The sequence below is a fragment of the Balaenoptera physalus genome (assembly GCF_965194825.1).
Source record: "Balaenoptera physalus genome assembly, chromosome: 13".
NCBI classification, from domain to species: Eukaryota; Metazoa; Chordata; class Mammalia; order Artiodactyla; family Balaenopteridae; genus Balaenoptera; species Balaenoptera physalus.
In genome coordinates, this window is record NC_138892.1 from 93,527,073 (window position 1) to 93,545,814 (window position 18,742).

At 33.8% G+C, this 18,742-nt stretch overlaps 1 protein-coding gene and 1 long non-coding RNA gene across 3 annotated transcripts in view; one reads left to right on the forward strand and one right to left on the reverse strand.

The window, feature by feature from the left end:
- The window catches only part of PIK3C2G (phosphatidylinositol-4-phosphate 3-kinase catalytic subunit type 2 gamma), a 398,571-nt gene that overhangs the window by 232,051 nt on the left and 147,778 nt on the right, over positions 1-18,742 (reverse strand). For both annotated transcript variants that reach the window (XM_082421031.1, XM_082421032.1), the window contains 2 exons: positions 15,696-15,884; positions 176-269 (listed from right to left, as the gene is read on the reverse strand). In XM_082421031.1, coding sequence (XP_082277157.1) covers positions 176-269; positions 15,696-15,884 — 283 coding nt within the window. The remainder of the gene's footprint in view (positions 1-175; positions 270-15,695; positions 15,885-18,742) is intronic.
- Positions 182-18,742, forward strand: part of LOC309641242 — a 74,852-nt gene continuing 56,291 nt past the window's right edge. The window contains exons 1-2 of the long non-coding RNA XR_014252572.1: positions 182-11,920; positions 18,200-18,256. This is a non-coding gene — a long non-coding RNA (uncharacterized lncRNA). The remainder of the gene's footprint in view (positions 11,921-18,199; positions 18,257-18,742) is intronic.

Sequence of the window (18,742 nt, forward strand, 5' to 3'; positions counted from 1 at the left end):
GGCTAGAGAATGTCTGCCGTACCCATATTGACATATGATCTATAATTTTTTAGCCCCCTGGATGGCCAAACTGCAATTATCACTTTTATGTAGTCTATTGTTGATTCACTGGGAACTGTTTTAGAGAATTATTGGTTAAAATCCTGGAATTCCTTGGCAACTCTGCTGTTCTTACCTGAACTAGCTGTGGGAGATATTCCAGTAGTTCATCATTCAAGAGGTTGTCTAACTGTTGAACTGCCACTTCACGAATTTCTTGATCTGGAAAACTAATACAAAGTAAACATATCTACTAAGCTGTTAACAGTATAAAATAATGCATGAGAAATATCAAGAAAACAGAGAATTAATTTCACCCCCAATGCATTAGATAAAATAATAATCTCACAATCAATTAAGATGTTCATTAGCACCAAATAATCATTCTTTTTTCATATTCTGTACTCTCCTATGAACTGCAGTAGAAAGTTGTTTTGACTTTCAGATCCCTGCCAGCTTTCCTGCCTATAAAATGTGGATTATAGAATATAGAAGATATTTTCTAAAATATATGAAAATCTTTGCTTATTATTTAGCCATGTATTTATGAAAACCAGAAATCTAAAGTATCTTACAATAAATAAGCACAAATAACTTAATACAGCTAAATCTTACTAGACGGTTAAGTTCTTGAGGGTAACTATGCCTTACTCATTTTTGGACTGCAAATGCCTGTTGTAAGATTTAGCACCAATTAGACACAATAAAAGTTTGTTACTGAACTAAATTTAGTTAGCATTTGAAATCCTGTAGTCGCTCTTCATATTGGCAGGTCTCTCATCTGTGAGTACATAGGGTTGACTGTACTACACCATTTTAAATAAGGGACTTAAGCTTCTGCATTTTGGTATCCGCAGGGGTCCTGGAACTAATCTCCTGAGGATACTGAGGGACGACTGTGCTCCTCCGATGGGCTCCTCCGATTGCCATTCTCTTGCTCCATCAGTAGAATTAGATTCAATTATCTCTAGCTCCTGGGAAGTGCCTAGATATAACTTTGGTACCATACTTAGATGTAGATTAGTAGATATAACAAGGGTATTGATAAGAGCAATTAATTTTAAACAAGTCTTAAAAAATTAGTATGTATAATTTAAAACTTGAAGGAAACTTTTTATAGTAATTCACTTAAAAACAAAGACATGAATGAACAAAACCCCCAAATCCTTTTGTATGGGAACAAATAAAATGCTTTTCAACCAGTCAGGTGAGAGCTCTAAAGACTGGCTCTCAATACTGTGGAGGTCAGAAAACTTTAAAGTCTCCAATGCCTAGTCTCTTTTCAACATGTCAGGTTACTGAAGGGTGAAATGAATACTATGCAGCTACAGTGTAAAGGAAAAAATGGCATTACTCAGTATCTCCCAACTGTCCTTGATAGCAGTTTGAAATGCACTGCTTAAACAGGTTACATATTTTTTCTTCATTTAAACTGAGCATTTTAATTGCAACAAGAATTTCACTTCCAAGGTTAGTCATCCAAAACCCTTATTTCTGACCTGCAAATACTTTCCCAGTAATTTTCTCCCTATGAACATTCTAGCAATAAGACCTATTGAGAATGTAGTCCAGGCACATCTCAAGAAGTACCGCTAAGGTCAGAAGATCTTAGCATAGCATCAAGCACAGATGGAGAGTAGAAATGGTGTAATAAAAATGCAAAGTTGGAAGAAGGTCAGCTTGTTTTAGCACACTAAGACTTTATTTTCTCCTAACGAAATGTGATTGACTAATTTATTATTCTCAATTACTAAACCATTTGTCTGTGGCTTGTAGATGTCAAGGTCAGTTTGAGGACAGTTTGAAGTCTTAGAGGGAATAGTTAGTTGGTATATTTTGTTGCCTCAGCGATGACTTAGGTCCGATACTAGTCATCCATGCTTTCCTGTGTGCCTGTTTTATCTTATTGATGTGAATGACAACAAAGAAGGAAAAACAGAAAACATACATCACAACAAAACAAAAACCTTTGGTGAACACTATACTGGTAATTATGTACTTACTTCCAAACACTAGAAGGTAAACACTCTGAAAGCAGAAAAATTTTGCCTGTTTCATTCATGTATGTGTCCCCATTGCCTCTAGATTGGTGGACACTCTCCACATATTTGAGAAATGTCTAAACTGAATTAATTATCATTCCACCTAAAACATCTCTACTATCAGACTTCTGTCTTGCAGTCTGTGATATCACCTTTCTCCAGTCATGCAGGCCTGAAATTTTAATGGTTATATTTTCTCCCTCTTTGCCCTCTTCATTTAATTCTTACCCCTTTCTATCTGGTGAAGTTCTATTCATCCTTGAAGTCAAAGCTCAAGCATCAATTTACCGGTGAAGCTGTCTTTCTAGCCCAGCCACTTTCTAGCCCCCTGTTGAGTTCATCACACCCTTCTTTATGGGATTCTATACGCATGGTTGAGGATAGGCTCAATCATTTATATCCCTAGTCCAAGCATAACTGAATATATTTGTGGAATTCCTAGTAGTCTCTTATCTCTATATCTCATCAGTTGCCAAGTTCTGTTGATTTTTCTATCCCAATGGCTCTAGCATCTACACTTGTTTCAATTTCTTCTGCAACTGTCTATGCTAGGCCATAATTATCTGATGCTGGTATTAGCATTTTTCATAGCAATACCTTATAAAATTTCCTGAATTATTTTGTAAGTTCATTTCTCATAAACCATTAAATGGTTTTCTATTTTCAAAGGACCTCTCAGGCCCATACTATTCATTTAGATATTCAAGGCTGGCTGAACACTCCAGATTTTTCTACTACTGTAATACTGAATAAACTGCTCTGGCTTATTGTATGTTATTTTTATTTTGAAAATGCTATGCTCATTCTCACCTTTGTGAGCACTGTAACCTCTGCTTGGAACACGCTCCCTTCTCTTCTTAAAGTTTTAGTCCTCCTTCAAAATGTGGATCAAATCCCCTTGAAGGCCACTACGCCAATCTTTAGTAATCACTTCTCTGAACTCCAAGGGCCTTGAGTGGTTAAATCCACTGGGCAATTAGGATATGCTAGTGTGTATTAGGATTTATCATTTTATATATATGTATCTTCATTCCTCAGCTAGTGAATATATAAACTGAAGATAAAGACTGTTCTATCTTCTTTTTTTTATTTCTAGAATTTAGCACCATGCTCCATACATGTTGAGTGATTAATAAAAACGCATTGGCCATGAAGATAAAAATGAAGAAAATCATACTATGGAGCCCATCTTATTTCTTGTGCTCTGAGATAATTTACATTGGTAGCAATAGGCTTAATTCCACAAACACCACTCATACAAATTCCAGATTTTTTTTTTCCTCTCAGTCAAACAGTAAGAGAAAAACAAATCTGAAGGTAATGGAAAAGAAGGTTTTATTTTCTTTTTTTCCAGGCTCCTCAGGAACAGGAGAACAAAAAACTAGTAATATCTGTATAGTATAGTCCAAAAGGAAAATTATGTATTGTATTAACATGTGCAAATGCTGGGAAGAATGTTTTTTCACCTTCATAGAAAGGAATGTCTCTTTTTATTCATTACTGTTACGTGAAGTTCAGGAAGAAATTGGAAGAGAAATTGCCTAGAAATGAACCACAAGACATCTTGAGATGTGACTAAGGCTTAACGACATTAAAACATATCCAAATATAACTTGAATTTGACTATTTTAGGAAGAGTTGGCCACATTAAAAGAGATGCTGGCAGTGTTGGTGAAGTTCCTGGGAAATGGGCTCTTTCATATATTGCTGGCAATATATGGGAACATGTATTTGAAAAGAATCTTTAAAATGTGCTTACTCCTGGACATAGCAATTCTACTTCGGGAATTTTTCCTAAGAAAATAATCAAAGGTGTGTGTGAGGATATATGTATGCAAATAAAATTGGAAATAATATAAATATCTAAAAATAAGCAGTTAAGTTAAATGTGCTATGACCATATGATAAAATACATGCTGTCATTAAAATTTAAAATAATATTTAATAATATGAGAATATTATGAAAAAATTGTGCAATTTGTGCAGTATAATACCATTTAGAAAAATGTGTGCATTTTTCCATATGCTTAACAAAAAAGATGGAAAAGGAAGGATCAAAATATGAATACAAAATTTCTGGATGGAAATGTCATGGATGACTTTAGTTTTCTTTTTTATGCTTAGTTTTTCAAGTTTTCTATATGAAAGTTCTATTGGTTACTAAAAAAATAATAATTTTTAAAGTAAGTCTCATTCAATTAACTATGAAAATATATTAATAATTGCAAATATATTACATTACAAAAAAGATCCAAATCATATGTCCTTTTAAGAGTGCACATTGTTGAGTAAAAGAACAAGCCTCGTATCTTGTAGTTGATTGAGAATATTCTTTTAACATGATAGGCCCAAATAGGGATCTCTGCCTCTGAAGAATTTATGCTTAATACCTTTTCAGGGCCATGAACTTAGCCACAGATCAATGGACAAACATGTTCCACAAATCCTGGCATTTCTTTCCTGTGATGTTGTCTAAAACTATGTAAACATTCTTTGGGGATATAGTTGTTGGCATTTCATGCTCAGTAACTCGCTCCTCAATGACGTGAGGGCTACCCATATTAGTTCTCTGACTGTGGTGTGATATTTACACACTGAAATGTCATATGTATCAGAAGAACTGCAACCTATTTTGAATTTTCCACAAGCCAGGTTGCTGTACTTTCCAATGACCTGATTTGCTTGAAAAATAAGTATAATTTTTGCTGATAATAAACCATAGCCACTCTCTAGTGACCCTGTTAACCTTGGGATTACTAATTACTGTAGGCATGGACATAACACCTTGAGTCTGGGGAATAAACAAAAGTCTCGTTAGAAGATTCATCAGGCTTATGTCAATTAGGTCCTTGTTTATATTTATAAGAAATTTCCTTATAATCAATAAGAAAATAGATAATTTAAAATGTAATAAATGGAGATCTATCTGTTTTGAGGTATTAAAAGGATACAAGATCAGTAAAATTCCATTACTTGTTGGGGAGGAGATTATGTAAGGTGAAACATATTTTCATTTATTATGAAATTTTAAAAAATTAGGCATAACAAGAGTCCAGTGAAATAATCACTGATTTAAGGTTATTCATAATTTTTTAAATGTCCATTTAAGTAACTTTATGCTATCTAATTTAGTTTCCCAAGCATCTCTGAATAGAGGAGCAAAAAACAATTATGGTCAAAAGCAAAAACATCAAGACTGGCTTACTATTCAGTTTTATATGAGTTTTGTGAGCAGTGATTCTATATATTCAGGGTTTAGTTGCTTCCGAATTGAGCTAACAATTGCATCTCTAGGATTTCTAAAAGGACAAGATACCATAGCTAAGGTAAATATAACTGGGTATGGTAATTGTTAAGGAATTACCTAAAAATAGCTTACTGTCCAATGAGGACATTTGGACACAAAGAAAAAATACTCCTTGAAGACTGACTGTAAAAGTTGATAGAATCTAAGACGTGGCAAAAACCTTCAAAATGTGAAAAAATTAAGTAAAATTAAAACAACTTCAAGATAAACATTTTTCAAAGAAACTTCAGTGAAATATCAACTCTATATTTTGCCAACAATGTAGGGTAAACACAAAGTTTAAAGTCAAGCAGAGAAATAAGTTGGAATTGAATCTTTACATGGGCAGGAAATGAAGAGTATCAAGTATTTAGGTAATTTTTTGGCTCAAGGTAGAAGCAGAAACTGACCTGTGGTTAGAATTTGCCGTACAATAAAAGTTCTCCAATTCATTTTTTGGTATCCGGACCCTTTTACACTCTTAAAAATTATGGAAGATTCCAAAGAGTTTTTGTTTATGTGAGTTATGTCATCAACAATAACCAATTAGAAATAAAACCAGGACATTTAAGAAATATTTATCGATTCATTTTATATGACATTAATAAACCCATTACTGGCTAACATGAACATTATGTTTCTATGAAATATGTCTATATTTTCACAAAGAAAAAATTTAGTGAGAAGAATGATCTTGTTTAACATTTTTGTCTCTAATGTCTGGCTTAATGGAAGACAGCTGAATTCTCTGTCTGCTTCAGCGTTAACTTTGTTGCAATATCGCATGTCATGTAGTCTCTGGAAAATCCCACTCTACACTCATGAGTGAATGAGTGTGACAAAGAGAAATGACATCTTAGAATTTTTATGGAAATAATTTCGATCTTGTGACATCGCTGTAAACATCCTTAGGACTATAGACATCACTTTGAAAACTTTGGATATACAACATAGTTTTGGCATGTGTTATTGTAGTGGGGCCATAAGTCAAGGAATCAGCACTTGTGCCCTGTTTCTAAGACAGCAGCACATCAACCTATGTCTTCCCTGAATGAAAAACTGGCTTTGCAGTCATCTGACTTGGGAATTGTCATTCCTCCTCTTTTCCCTCAAACATTTATAATTTCTCTCATCTCAGAGGGCTATAGGAATATCACAAAGGATTCAGACAAGCTTCAACAGGACCAGTGGAATTGTGAAGTGAAATTTCAACAGAAAAATACATCTTTCAACTTTTTCCATTTGACTTGTTATTTTGTCATTTCTACTTCTTTCTTATCTTCTTTCTTTTTCTCTTTTGTTCTTCTTTTCCTAGTTTGAAAAACGATATAGGGTCAATACCTTACTCAAAGAACTTTTGAAGTGACGGGTGAAAGCCAAATGCAATGTAACAAATGACCTTTAAAAAAAGCAGCTTGGAGTAAACTGAAAAGCAAAGAAATCTGAGGTCAAATTTAAGTGTAACAGAAATGTCAGACTTCTGAAAACACACTAAGAATTCAGGCAGAATGCCATGAGGCTATTCACAGTTAAAAGCCCCGATGTCAGGTTAGAATTAGAAAACCATCAGAAGTACAGAACTGTTTTTCCAACAGGTTTTGAGTCTGATGACACACTCGGCATCAACTTGGAAGAAAAATGTCAATATGAATATCTTTGCTATTTTTCAAAAAACAATCAGACGTGACAGAAGAAATTTTTTTCTGGGAAAAATGGTGAATAAGGTTTCTTTAAGATGATCGTCAACTTCTATCTACTGAATGTTTCATGTTCCTTCAAAAATGTTCACATGATTACAGAATATTAGAATTCAAGGAAACTTGGAGACCTGGTTCAACCTCGTGATTGTACAGATGAAGAAACGGAAACTCAAGAGAGTTTGAGCTGTTTTCCTAAGGTCATTCATGGTGACACTGCAACTAGACTCCAAATATTCAGAATACTAGGTCAGTTTTTCTAGCAAGGCCTTCTAATCTTTTGACTAGATATTATCATATATGCTTATATGATATGCACAAGACTAATTTGGGTGTATTTTTAATTTTATTTCATTCTAAGTGGATCAAAGAGACATATAATAGTGAGCAGTGTAATTTGTCTGTTTGGATCGGGGCATTGATCCAGTCATGAACCAAAAGGAATAAGAATGAATCATAGGCCCAAAGGGACATAGGAACTGTACAGACATTTCCTGATGGATAGTCTATGGTCTTATGCATGGATATTGGGAATTGTCTATATAGTCATGGTATTAATTAAAATTATTATTTAAAATTAAAGAATAGTTATTGATTTTGTTCCTCTTTATGATTGCATTTTGATTTTACTTATAGACAAGCTTAGAAAGGTCCTATCTTAAGCAAGTGGTGTATTGAAAGCACAATGGAGAGATTTTGTGTTTGGATGCATTAGACGTTACATGCAAAAGCAGCATGATGTTAAGAAAAAAAATAGGGATTTTGAATCTAAATATAAAGGCTCTTCCTATCTTATGCCCTCTCTCTCTAAACAAATTTATCTGCACCCTTAACTTAATTCCCATTCTTCTCTGGATGATTTCCAGATCGGGGTCTCTAGCTTAGATATCTTTGTTGAACCACCACCAGTCATCTCAAGCACACCTCAAAGCCAACATACAAAGCCTGAACTGCAGGGTTCTTGTTCTTCTATAATCTATTTGTCACCCAGCATGCCCCATCTTAGGGAATGCTTCTATTATCCTCCTACTTACATAAGACAGAAACCTAAAAGTAATCCTTGACACCTCTCTTTTTCACTACTCCTCCCCATTCAATCCTGTCATTTTTACTTCTAAATGTTCTGATTCTCTTCATTTTATTATGTCACCACCACCACCTTCTAAGGCTGACTTGCCATTCTCAGACACCTGGACTACTTCTATAGCTTTCTATCTCATCTTCTCTCATCTACTTTTGCTTCCCTCACCAAATCCATGCTTCACTCAGAAACCAGAGGAATCTTTGAAAGATGAAGATCAATTCAAAATATTCTCTCACTGAGAATCATTTATAGCCTTCTTGTTGCTATCAGAATAAAGACCAAGTTGCTTAACATGGTCCTGTTTAGAAGACCTTAACATGATCTTCTAGTTCCATCTGAACATATCTGTTCATCTTATATCACACACCCCTTCCCTGGATTCCAGGCACACTTGCTCTCTTCCCGTTTCTTAAACACAGTTTCCACATTTCATAGATTCCCTCTTCCCAGGAAGCTCTTCTCTTACTCTCCTTTTTCACCAATTCATTCCCACTCATCTTTGATCTGAAATCAAACATAACTTCCTCAGGGAAGAATTTTCCCACTCTGGAGAAAAGATTTGGTTCCTTTATGTTATCATGGAACCATGTGCTTTTCACTCAGAGCTGTTATAACACCTGTTATTTTACATTTATAATTCGGTAGTGGCCTATTTCTCCCCACCTCCAGTAGACTGCAACTCCATAAAGGCAAGATTATGTATCTTTTTGCTTAATATGCTTGCTTCAGGGCCAAGCATAAGTAGGCCATCAATAAGTACATATTGAGTGAATGAATAGACAAATTGGGTTTCAATTTCTTCATCTGTAAAATGGGGATCAGTAAAATGGAATTTGTAGATGTTGGTAACAATATTAAAGAGATTGTTTTATAGGTCAAATCACATAACATTGTAAAAGAGCTTAATAAGTAAGCTATAAGTCATTATTCCATTGTCAAATATTTATTAAGTTGCTAACTCTTTTAACATATACATTTTGACAAGTGAATTTAAGCTTACTGAAGCTTACTAGAAATGAAATTGTTCCCATGAATTTATTGATATTTACAATTTGGCACTGAAAAAATCTGAAAACTCTAAACTCTCTTAAAAGTATAGTTATGATGAAGAGGATAATGACGATAAGAATGATTGGCAGCATTTAAGAAAGCTCTCATAAGTACTTTATCCTGTAAGGTACATGATGCTTATTACTCCCAAAAATTGTCCAAGGTCATTCAAGTAATAAATGACAGAGACAGATATGTTTGATTTCAAAGCTTATATTATCAACCATGAAATATGGAAGCAACTCCAGAAACTCTTCAAAAGTACACAAAGGCAAGATACATATCTTTGGGTTTATGCACTTCTATGTTCTTCATTTTTAGTATATCACCTTGACTCTCCCTTCATGGAGAATACTGAAACTTTCACATTTTTCTCTTCCATATCCATAGTTATCTAAAATCATATTCATATTTTTCCTTCCCTCCCAACTGAGAGGAGCAAGTTACTCTCTTCCTCTCCTTCATAAAACTTCCATTTGCATTTTTGGTCCAGGTTGTTGGCTGTTGGTGCCATCTCATTTTGTCAGTTCACCCATCCCTGTTTTCTGATCTTTCCTTCATGCATCTTTCATCTCAGTTTTTAAACATGCTTGAAGCTCTTTTATTTCAACAAACATATGAACCCCAAACATCAAAATCTTTTTCTTACCTCCTCCAACTTTAGTGATCTTCTTGCCTTTACTAGCAATCCTATTCCAAGAGGCACAATTTATTTTTCTCCATTTCCTCTTCAGGCCTTGAAGTATGGCATCCAACTTCACTACCCAAATCTGCTCTTTCTTCTATAATTCGTCTTGGTTAATGATGTAATTATTTATCATTTACCCAAATCAGAAAGCTCAAAGTCTTCCTTATTTCCTCTCTCTTTTTCACTTTCCTCTGAAATGTTTCTCAAATCTGTTCTGTAAATTTCTACTGATGCCTTGATCAGGCCCAGACCATTTTTCAAGTAGACTATTTCAATACTTGCATCTATCTAATATCCTTGCTCTTATTCTATCCTTTTTTCAGTCCACCCTTCACAATAATTCACAGAATTATCCCTGTATAAAATAAATCTGATTGTATGACTCCCATTCTTAAAATTCCATGGGCTGCAGTAAAGTTAGTTCCTAGTAATTACCTGACTCATGAGGCCCCAAATGACCTAAACTGAACCACTCTTTTCAACCTTGTCTCCCAGTACAATTTCCTTCTAATATTATATTAAATTACTATTCTCTGAACCTCCATAACTGTGACCATGCTAGTCTTTCTTCCTGGAATGCCATTTTCTCTCTTCTCTGTTCAGGACATTCCTATGAATGTTTCAACTCAGAATTTAATTCCTTTGTGAAGCTTTTCTTACTTTCCCTGAGAGAATTTGCCTCTCTCTTCCTTGGGGGCATACAGCACTTAATACTTTGATTATAGTATAGAGTATATTGTGTGATTTTCAGTTTGAGTCTTTCCCTCTAAACTGTTTAGAGACAGTCATTATGACCTATTCAGCTTCTTTGATTCATTGCATGCCAATTTCCATGTACACATATTTTTGCTCAATAAATAAATAGAAAGGATACACCATCATCCATCACTTGATTACTTAGTCAGATGTGGAAGTTATAACTGTCTACCTTTTCCATATTCTATTCTGCCTGCTTACAATGCTAGTTAAGAATGCATTTTAGCATACATTAATTAATCTCTACAATAAAGAATATAGTGGTTTAGTGCAAACATTTTTGTGGAACATTTTTCTAAGGAAACTGATTTTGAAAGCTAAGGCACTGCCTATTAAGTATTGCTCTTTTTCCTGCAAAACAATAATTTCACATCACGTAGGATGGCAAGTTCTGGTACCTTGTCAAATTTTTATTTAAGCTTCTGATGTAATCCTCTGATGCCAATTTAGAGTTACTATTTTTAAATGAATACTTCCCTTGAACTGCCTTCTAATTCCTTGGGTAATTTCTGCTTATTATTAGTACTTGAATAGTTGCACCTGGGCACCAGGGTTCAAGAAAACAGCAACCATCTGCCAAGAACTACAGACCTTAGTTAGCCCTTGGTCTCTGGTATTCTGACAGTACTGCCTTCTCTAATGGAAGTATCAGTACCTGGTGAACACACTGCTAACACTCAGTCATGGAAATATTAACACCCTATGGCCCACACGAGCTAAATCAAATCTCAACATGTCTCGTGCTAAAAATAAGCCAAAAGGAGGTAGTGAACCTTCAAACAGGATTAAGTAATCAACAATAGTAAAAATTATCCAAGCTAGAAATGGAGCACACCAGTTCTCAGGAGGTTAAGCCATTGAAAAAATAAGACTATTCAAAGGAGAAAAAATACAGACCTCTGAAGAACTCACCCTGACAACTCACTTAACAAGCACAAACTGTTTGTTCTCAGAGAAGTCAGCTTTTGAATTTAGAGAAGTTGAAAGGTTCATTTCTGGAAACAGCTTGTCCTCAAGTTTTTTAATAGTTCAGTTAAACTGAGAGTGGGAGTCATAGGATAAGTACAGTGGAAATGCTCCAACCTTTTCAGTGACCGGTTTTGATGCATGATAAGGAACTGTTCAATGTGCAAATAAATCCAGTTTCTACTAAGTTCCCTGAATGACGCTTAATAAACAGCACTCTACTTTGAAACCAGTCCCTATAACCTCTAAAAATCTGGTTATTCAGAAAAAAAGAAATTACACAGTGAAGTAGAAACATCCAAGCATAAGACGGTAAGTACTGCTATTTACTATAATCAAACTACTTTAGGATAGTTTTATTTACATATTTAGTATGTAAACAAATAGTATGTATTTATGTAGGAAGGCTGTAAGTCAATAGTGTTAAGATTGCAAGCTCCAAATCTCTGGATTTAACTCTAGCTCCTTAACTTACTAATGTCAGTTGGGCAACTTAACCCCAGTAAGCCTCAGTTTCCTCAATGGTAAAATTGGAATAATAATAGCATTTGCCTTAAGGTTATTGTAGATAATAAAACGAGGTAGTATTAAGGAGCACTAAGTAAAAATCTTATCTTTATATTTAAAACATTAAGTGAATCAAATAGGTGTTCAGCATCTCTTTAAGTAGAGAAGGCTCCTATAAACAGAATTATGCTTAGTTATCAGGAATCAGAATTTTGAAGTCCATCTAGTGAATCCTCTTATTGTATAAGCAAGAAAACTAATCAGTATTACAGGCTTCATTCTGACAAAGATTTTTGTAAGAAATATTACATGAACTTAACAAAAAATATTAGTTAATACATTTAGATGTCTTTAAAATAGACCAAGGTACATCTTAATAAAACAATAAGTTACCAAAAAAAAAAAAAAACCCAAAAAAACCCCCACCAGTTAATGCTTTAGAAACTTTAGAAAGTTGCCCCGTAAGAAAATTATGCTTTAGAGATATAGTCATAGTTTTTACCTTTACAATTACTCTTTAAATATTTTTAATAGTTTTATAGAGATATAAATACCATACAATTCACTCAGAGTGTACAATGTAATGATTTTTAGCATGTTTCCAGAGTTGTGGAACCATAACCACAAAAAGAAACCTCATATCCATTGGCACTCATTCCCTATTTTCCCCCTCCTCTAGCCCTAGGTGATCACTAATCTACTTTCTGTCTCTATCCATTTGCCTATTCTGGGCATCTCTTATATACGGATCATACAATATGTGGTCTTTTGTGACTAGCTTCTTTTGCTTAGCATGTTTTCAAGGTTCATTCATGTTGTAACATATATTAATATTCGTTCTTTCTTATTATTGAATACTGCTACATTGCATGGATAGACCACATTTTATCTATCCATTCATTAGCTGATGGCCATTTGAGTTGTTTCTACTTTTTGGCTATTATAAATAATGCTGGTCTGAAGATTCATGTAGGAGTTTTTGAGTGAACCTACTTTTTATTTATCTTGAGTATTAGCTAGGAGTGGAATTGTTGGGTCATATGGTAACTTGATGTTTAATATTTAACAAACTGACAAATTGTTTTCCAAAGTGGCTGCCCCATTTTACATTCCCTTGAGCAACATATGAGATTTCCAATTTCTTCACATCCTTGCCAATGCTTATTGTCTTTTTGATTATAGCCATCCTAGTTAGTGTGAAGTGGTATCTCATTGTGGTTTTCATTTATATTTCCCTAGTGGTTAATGATGTTGAGCATCTTTTCATGTGCTTACTGGGCATTTGTACATTTTCTTTGGGGAAATGTTGGATCCTCTGACTATTTATTTATTTAAAAAAATATTTATTTATTTGGCTGCGCCTGGTCTTAGTTGCAGCACATGGGATCTTCGTTGCCGTGTGCGGGATCTTTGTTGCGGCACGTGGGATGTTTTAGCTATGGCACGCAAACTCTTAGTTGCGGCATGTGGAATCTAGTTCCCTAACCAGGGATCGAACCCGGGCTCCCTGCATTGGGAGTGGGAGTCTTAGCCACTGGACCACCAGGGAAGTCCCCCTCTGACCATTTAAAAATTGGGTTATTTATTGTTTTGTTATTGAGTTGTAAGAGTATTTATATATTCTGAATACAATTCCCTTATCGGATATATGATTTGCTAAATCTTCTCTTACTCTGTGAATTGTTACCTTCACTTTTTTTTTTTTAACGTTCACATTTTGAGCCAAATTTCTAAGAGCTAATCAGTTCAGGAATGACAAAATAATAATTGTGCTAATATTCTAAGTCTTACTTGAGCCAAAAACAACTAGAATTTAGCAAAAAATTTTTGTAGATATTGGCTATTCTTATCTATCTAAATCAGAAAAAGATGTTAGGAGTAAGGTGGAAATGAGAACTTATTTTTTTCCAGAAGGTTCTTGAAATACAAGTATGATCTGTAAATAATTCCAATGAAACCAATCATTGTTAATTGATTTTCTTATCATAGCATTATTTCATTAATTCATTCACCTGTACAAGGAGATGTAGGAAATAAAGATAATTGATGATTCCCTCAAATAATATAATTTAAATATTAAAATAAAGTAGTATAAATAATCATAATGTATTTTTGAGAGTGATTGAGTCAATACTGAGTAATTACTATGTCCCAGGTATTATTAAGCCCTTGGGAAACAGAAACACTATGATGAACTGTTTTGCCTTAACTAGCTCTCAGTCCAATATGGGCAAATTACATGTTTCACATGTTGCATGTAAACACATTGCAATAAAATGTAATTCATAAAGAAACAAAGCACTGTATTAGGAAGATGTGGTCAATTTTATTTGGCAAGATCAAGGAAGGATCCACCTAGAAGAAGCCTTATAAAAAGGGGAAAAGCTGCAAGGTCAACTAAAAGAAATTCTATCTATCTATCTATCTATCTATCTATCATCTATCTATCTATCTATCTATCTATCTATCTATCTATCTATCATCTATCTATCTATCTATCTATCTATCATCTATCTATCTATCTATCTATCATCTATCAAGGAAGAGTGGGCATCTGGGCATGCAGTAATTAATGGAAGACATCAGAAAACTGAATAAAATATTCAACATGAGAGGCACAAAACATGTAGGGTTTTAAGATAATTTGTAAATTTTGAGCTTGGAAGATTGAGAGGAACCTATTAACTCTTACAATAATAGAAAAAGAAAACACTTTCTCTTCCTTTCCCATGCTAGAAGTTTTATAAAAGACACAAATTTTAAAATAAACCTAAATAAATCCTTTGAAAAGTCCTTTGTGTCACTTTCTCTCCCTCCTTTCTCCTTCATCAGGATCTTGAGAGAGAATTTAGAACAGAACTGGGTGTCACAATTCTTCTCTGACTCTAGAGATTGCAGACTTTCTTCATGGCATCGGTGAGCTGATGCCATCAAGACAGACTTAAAATATCTCTTCTTGGCTTTGAATATGAAACAGAAGCCAAGGAAGAGCTGCTTCCCCAAACCAGAGCCAGACACCACACTTGCTCCCTCATGCTTCTCCTTAACTAGAAGATGATATCATTGCCCCACCCGATCCCCTACCCCCATGCATTTTATTCTGAGGGAAGATCTGGAGAATATATAAGGGACAGCTTTTCCTTTTATTCTTGTCATCATCATTGGCTTATTAACTGAAAACCTACTGTAAGCAGGGTATTTTGCCAGGCTTTGCATTTTTCAGTAGTAAAAGATATTGTTTTAATTTTTAAGGACTCTTTTCTTTTGAGAGGGGGACAAGTAGAGAATTTCATTTTTCCCTATTCAATATTTTTTGTTGTTATTTCTCTAAGAGCAACTAGACTCTCCATTTAAGATACTATGGCCATTAATTATACTTCAAGTTTAGTACAGAAGACACAATTATAGTTTAGATTTGTTTAAAATTTATATTCATAGTTTACATTTATCTAAATTTAATATTCATAGCTACTGAAATTGGAAACAAACGGAATTGCTATTGAATTAATCATATAGTCCTACAGGTTTTCTCTTCAAATTTTTCTCATTAGTAATGTCATGCCTGTCATGCAATTCTTACCTGGAAGTCAAAAGTCCAAGTGCCTCCAAAGGGTGAGAAAATTTCCATCTTCTCAAAATGGTATGCATTTCTGAAACAGTTGTTTCATCCCATCCAGGGGCACTACCCAGGACCAAAGGAAGGGAGCAATTTTCATTATTGCAGTAGAGGCGATAAAACCATAAGTATCTTCTCTTTTCCTCAGAGAGTCTGCAAAACCAGATTGGAAACTATAATTTACTGGAGTTTGCTACACGAACAAATGTTTGCTGTAAATACACAGTACAAAATGTTAGTCTAGTTCTTTGACTTTTATTTTAGTTTATTTTGGAAAACAAGTCCTTTATCTTTTTGGGACAGTTTGATAGGTTATTTTATCAGCTTATTTCCCACTAAATTTATTTTTTTATAGAAAAATAAAATGAAATAAACTTCAGTTCAGATAATTCACATTTATTTTTCCTCACTCTTATGCTTGCCACTTTTTAAAAAATGTCATTTTGGTTGGCAAAGTCTCTGTCTCCTTTAAGGCAGACCAAGTTTATCCGAATCCTGCAACGTGTACTACTTAGAACAAAGTTACTTAACTATTTACTTTCTTACATTCTTTATAAATTAACTTAGACCCAAGTGGGCCTGTGGAGAAATGGCATATTTCGAAGACCATATTCCTTCATTTCAAAGCACGTTTCAATCAGAGTTCAGAAAACTTTTTGCTCTGAACTTCAAAAACAAAGATCTCAATTTATCCCTGGATTCTGGCTTTAAATTCTCAGAGTTTGCTGGAAGTTTGGGGTTAAAATGCCAGTGAATAGGACTTCCTTAAGTGCTCAAGTGTTTCCCTCTGGAAAGTGGTCCCAACAGAAGATTTAAGTCTAGGACAAGGGCCATTGATTCACTGACAGTTTACCATGTTTTGCTTACACTCGAGCAAAAGCATTCAAGACCATGGTTCAGTTGAAGGACAGCATTTCTCACATGACAATGACAGCTTTCCAACACTGTCTCCTCCAAACTGATACTCTGTTGCTCAGCTTAAATTAACTAAAACTCCCAAGCAGGATAATAAGAATTATTGAAAGATTTTAAATATTGATATTTCTCTACAATTTCTTCTGAAGCCATCTTCATCTGCAAAGTGAAAGAACTGGATTATAGAGGATGATTTTTGAGGTACATTTAGGCTCCTTTTCTGTTTTGTCACTACCTTCCTCACCAGAAAGCCCTGGAAGAAAACATTCCATAACCAAATTATTTCTATGGTATTAAAACAAGTTATTTTTTCCTAACTGAATTCATTTTTTCAATATTGAACAGTGATTTTTTTTTTCTCTTTTACCTTCTTTTATTGAAGCATAATTTACATAAAAGAGAATGCATGGATTCAGTTAATTAAATTTTGCCAAATGCATATATCAGGTAAAAACTACACACTTTTCAAGATATAAAACAGTTTTCTTATGCCACCAAAGGCAAGCACTAGTATGATTTCTTTCACTTTAGACTAATATTACCTATTTTCAAACTTCACATAAATGGAATCATAGAGTAAATATTCTTTTAGTTATAGCTTCTTTCACTCAGTATAACGTTTTTTAAATTACCCATATTGTTGAGTGTATCAGTAGATTATTCCTTTTAATTAATGAGTACTCTTCCTTTGTATGAATATATCACAATTTCTTATCCTTTCTCATATTTGATGGACATTTGTGTTGTTTCCTGTTTTGGGATATTATGAATAAAGCTGCTGAGAACATTTGTGTGCATGTGTTCATATGGGTGTATTTTTCGTTTCTCCTAGAAAGTACCAAGGAGGGGAATGAGTTGGTTGTATGTCACATTTTTGTTTAACTTTTGAAGAAACTGTCAAACTATTCTCTGAAGTGGTTGTAATATTTTACATTATCATGTGTAGGGTATGATAGAACCAACTGTATGGCATTCTTGCCCACACTTGATTTTTGCCCATTTAAAAATATTATCCAAGTCTTCAGAGTTTAATTAAAAGCATACTGATCATTTGGAAAAAAAATATACATTCTAATGGGTGTACAACTGTATCTTTATCACTAATTTGGGGAGGACTAGAACTGTCATCTTAACAAAAGGGGTTATTTTAATCAATGACATGATATATCCTTCCATTTACTGAGATTTCCTTTAATTTCTCTTAGCAAAGTTTTGTACTTTTTAATGTAGAGATGTTGATATTGTAAATAGAATTTTGAAAAAAAAAATTTATTTTCTATTTTTTACTCGAATACAATTGCATTTTGCACATTAACCTCAAATGCTATGATCTTACATAATCACTCATAAAAATAGAGTCAGTTTTATTTCTTTCTTTCCAACTTCTATACATTTAACACTTATTTATCTTGTCATAGTGCACTGGCTAGGATTTCCAGTACAACACTGAAGAGGAATATTTAGACAAACATCTTTGCTTTGTTCCCAGTTTAGGGGGAAAGCATTCATTCTTGCACCACTTAATACGATGTTAACTCTAGATTTTTCCATAGATCTAGATTCAACTCAGGAGTTGAAGTCTGAAGAAGTTCCATTCTACTCCTAGTTTTGTGAGTTTTTCTCAAAATGGGTGTTGAATGTTGTCAAATGTTTTTTTTCCAAATATTTCAAGATGGTATGATTTTCCTTGTATATCTTTTTCCATTCTTTCAACTATAATCAAGCTGAATTCTTATATTTAAAATATATGCCTGTAAACAGCATAAAGTTGGATATTACTTTTGTAATGTAGGCTAACAATTTCTGCCTTTTAATTGGGGTTTTTATTAATTTATATTTAACAGAATATTGACATGATTGGGTTTAAATCAACCATATTGTTACTAATTTTTTTGTCCAAACTATTTCTCCTTTTTTCCTGCTTTCTTCTGGATTTTTTTAAATTTAATTTTTGTCATCTTTTTGACTTTTAAATGTACTCTTAAAATTTGGGGGGTGTGGTTTCTTTCAAGATTATAACATTCTTTTTTAGAATATCACAGCCAACCACAATTAATGTTACACTACCTTATGTATAAGAATCTTAGAACACTATG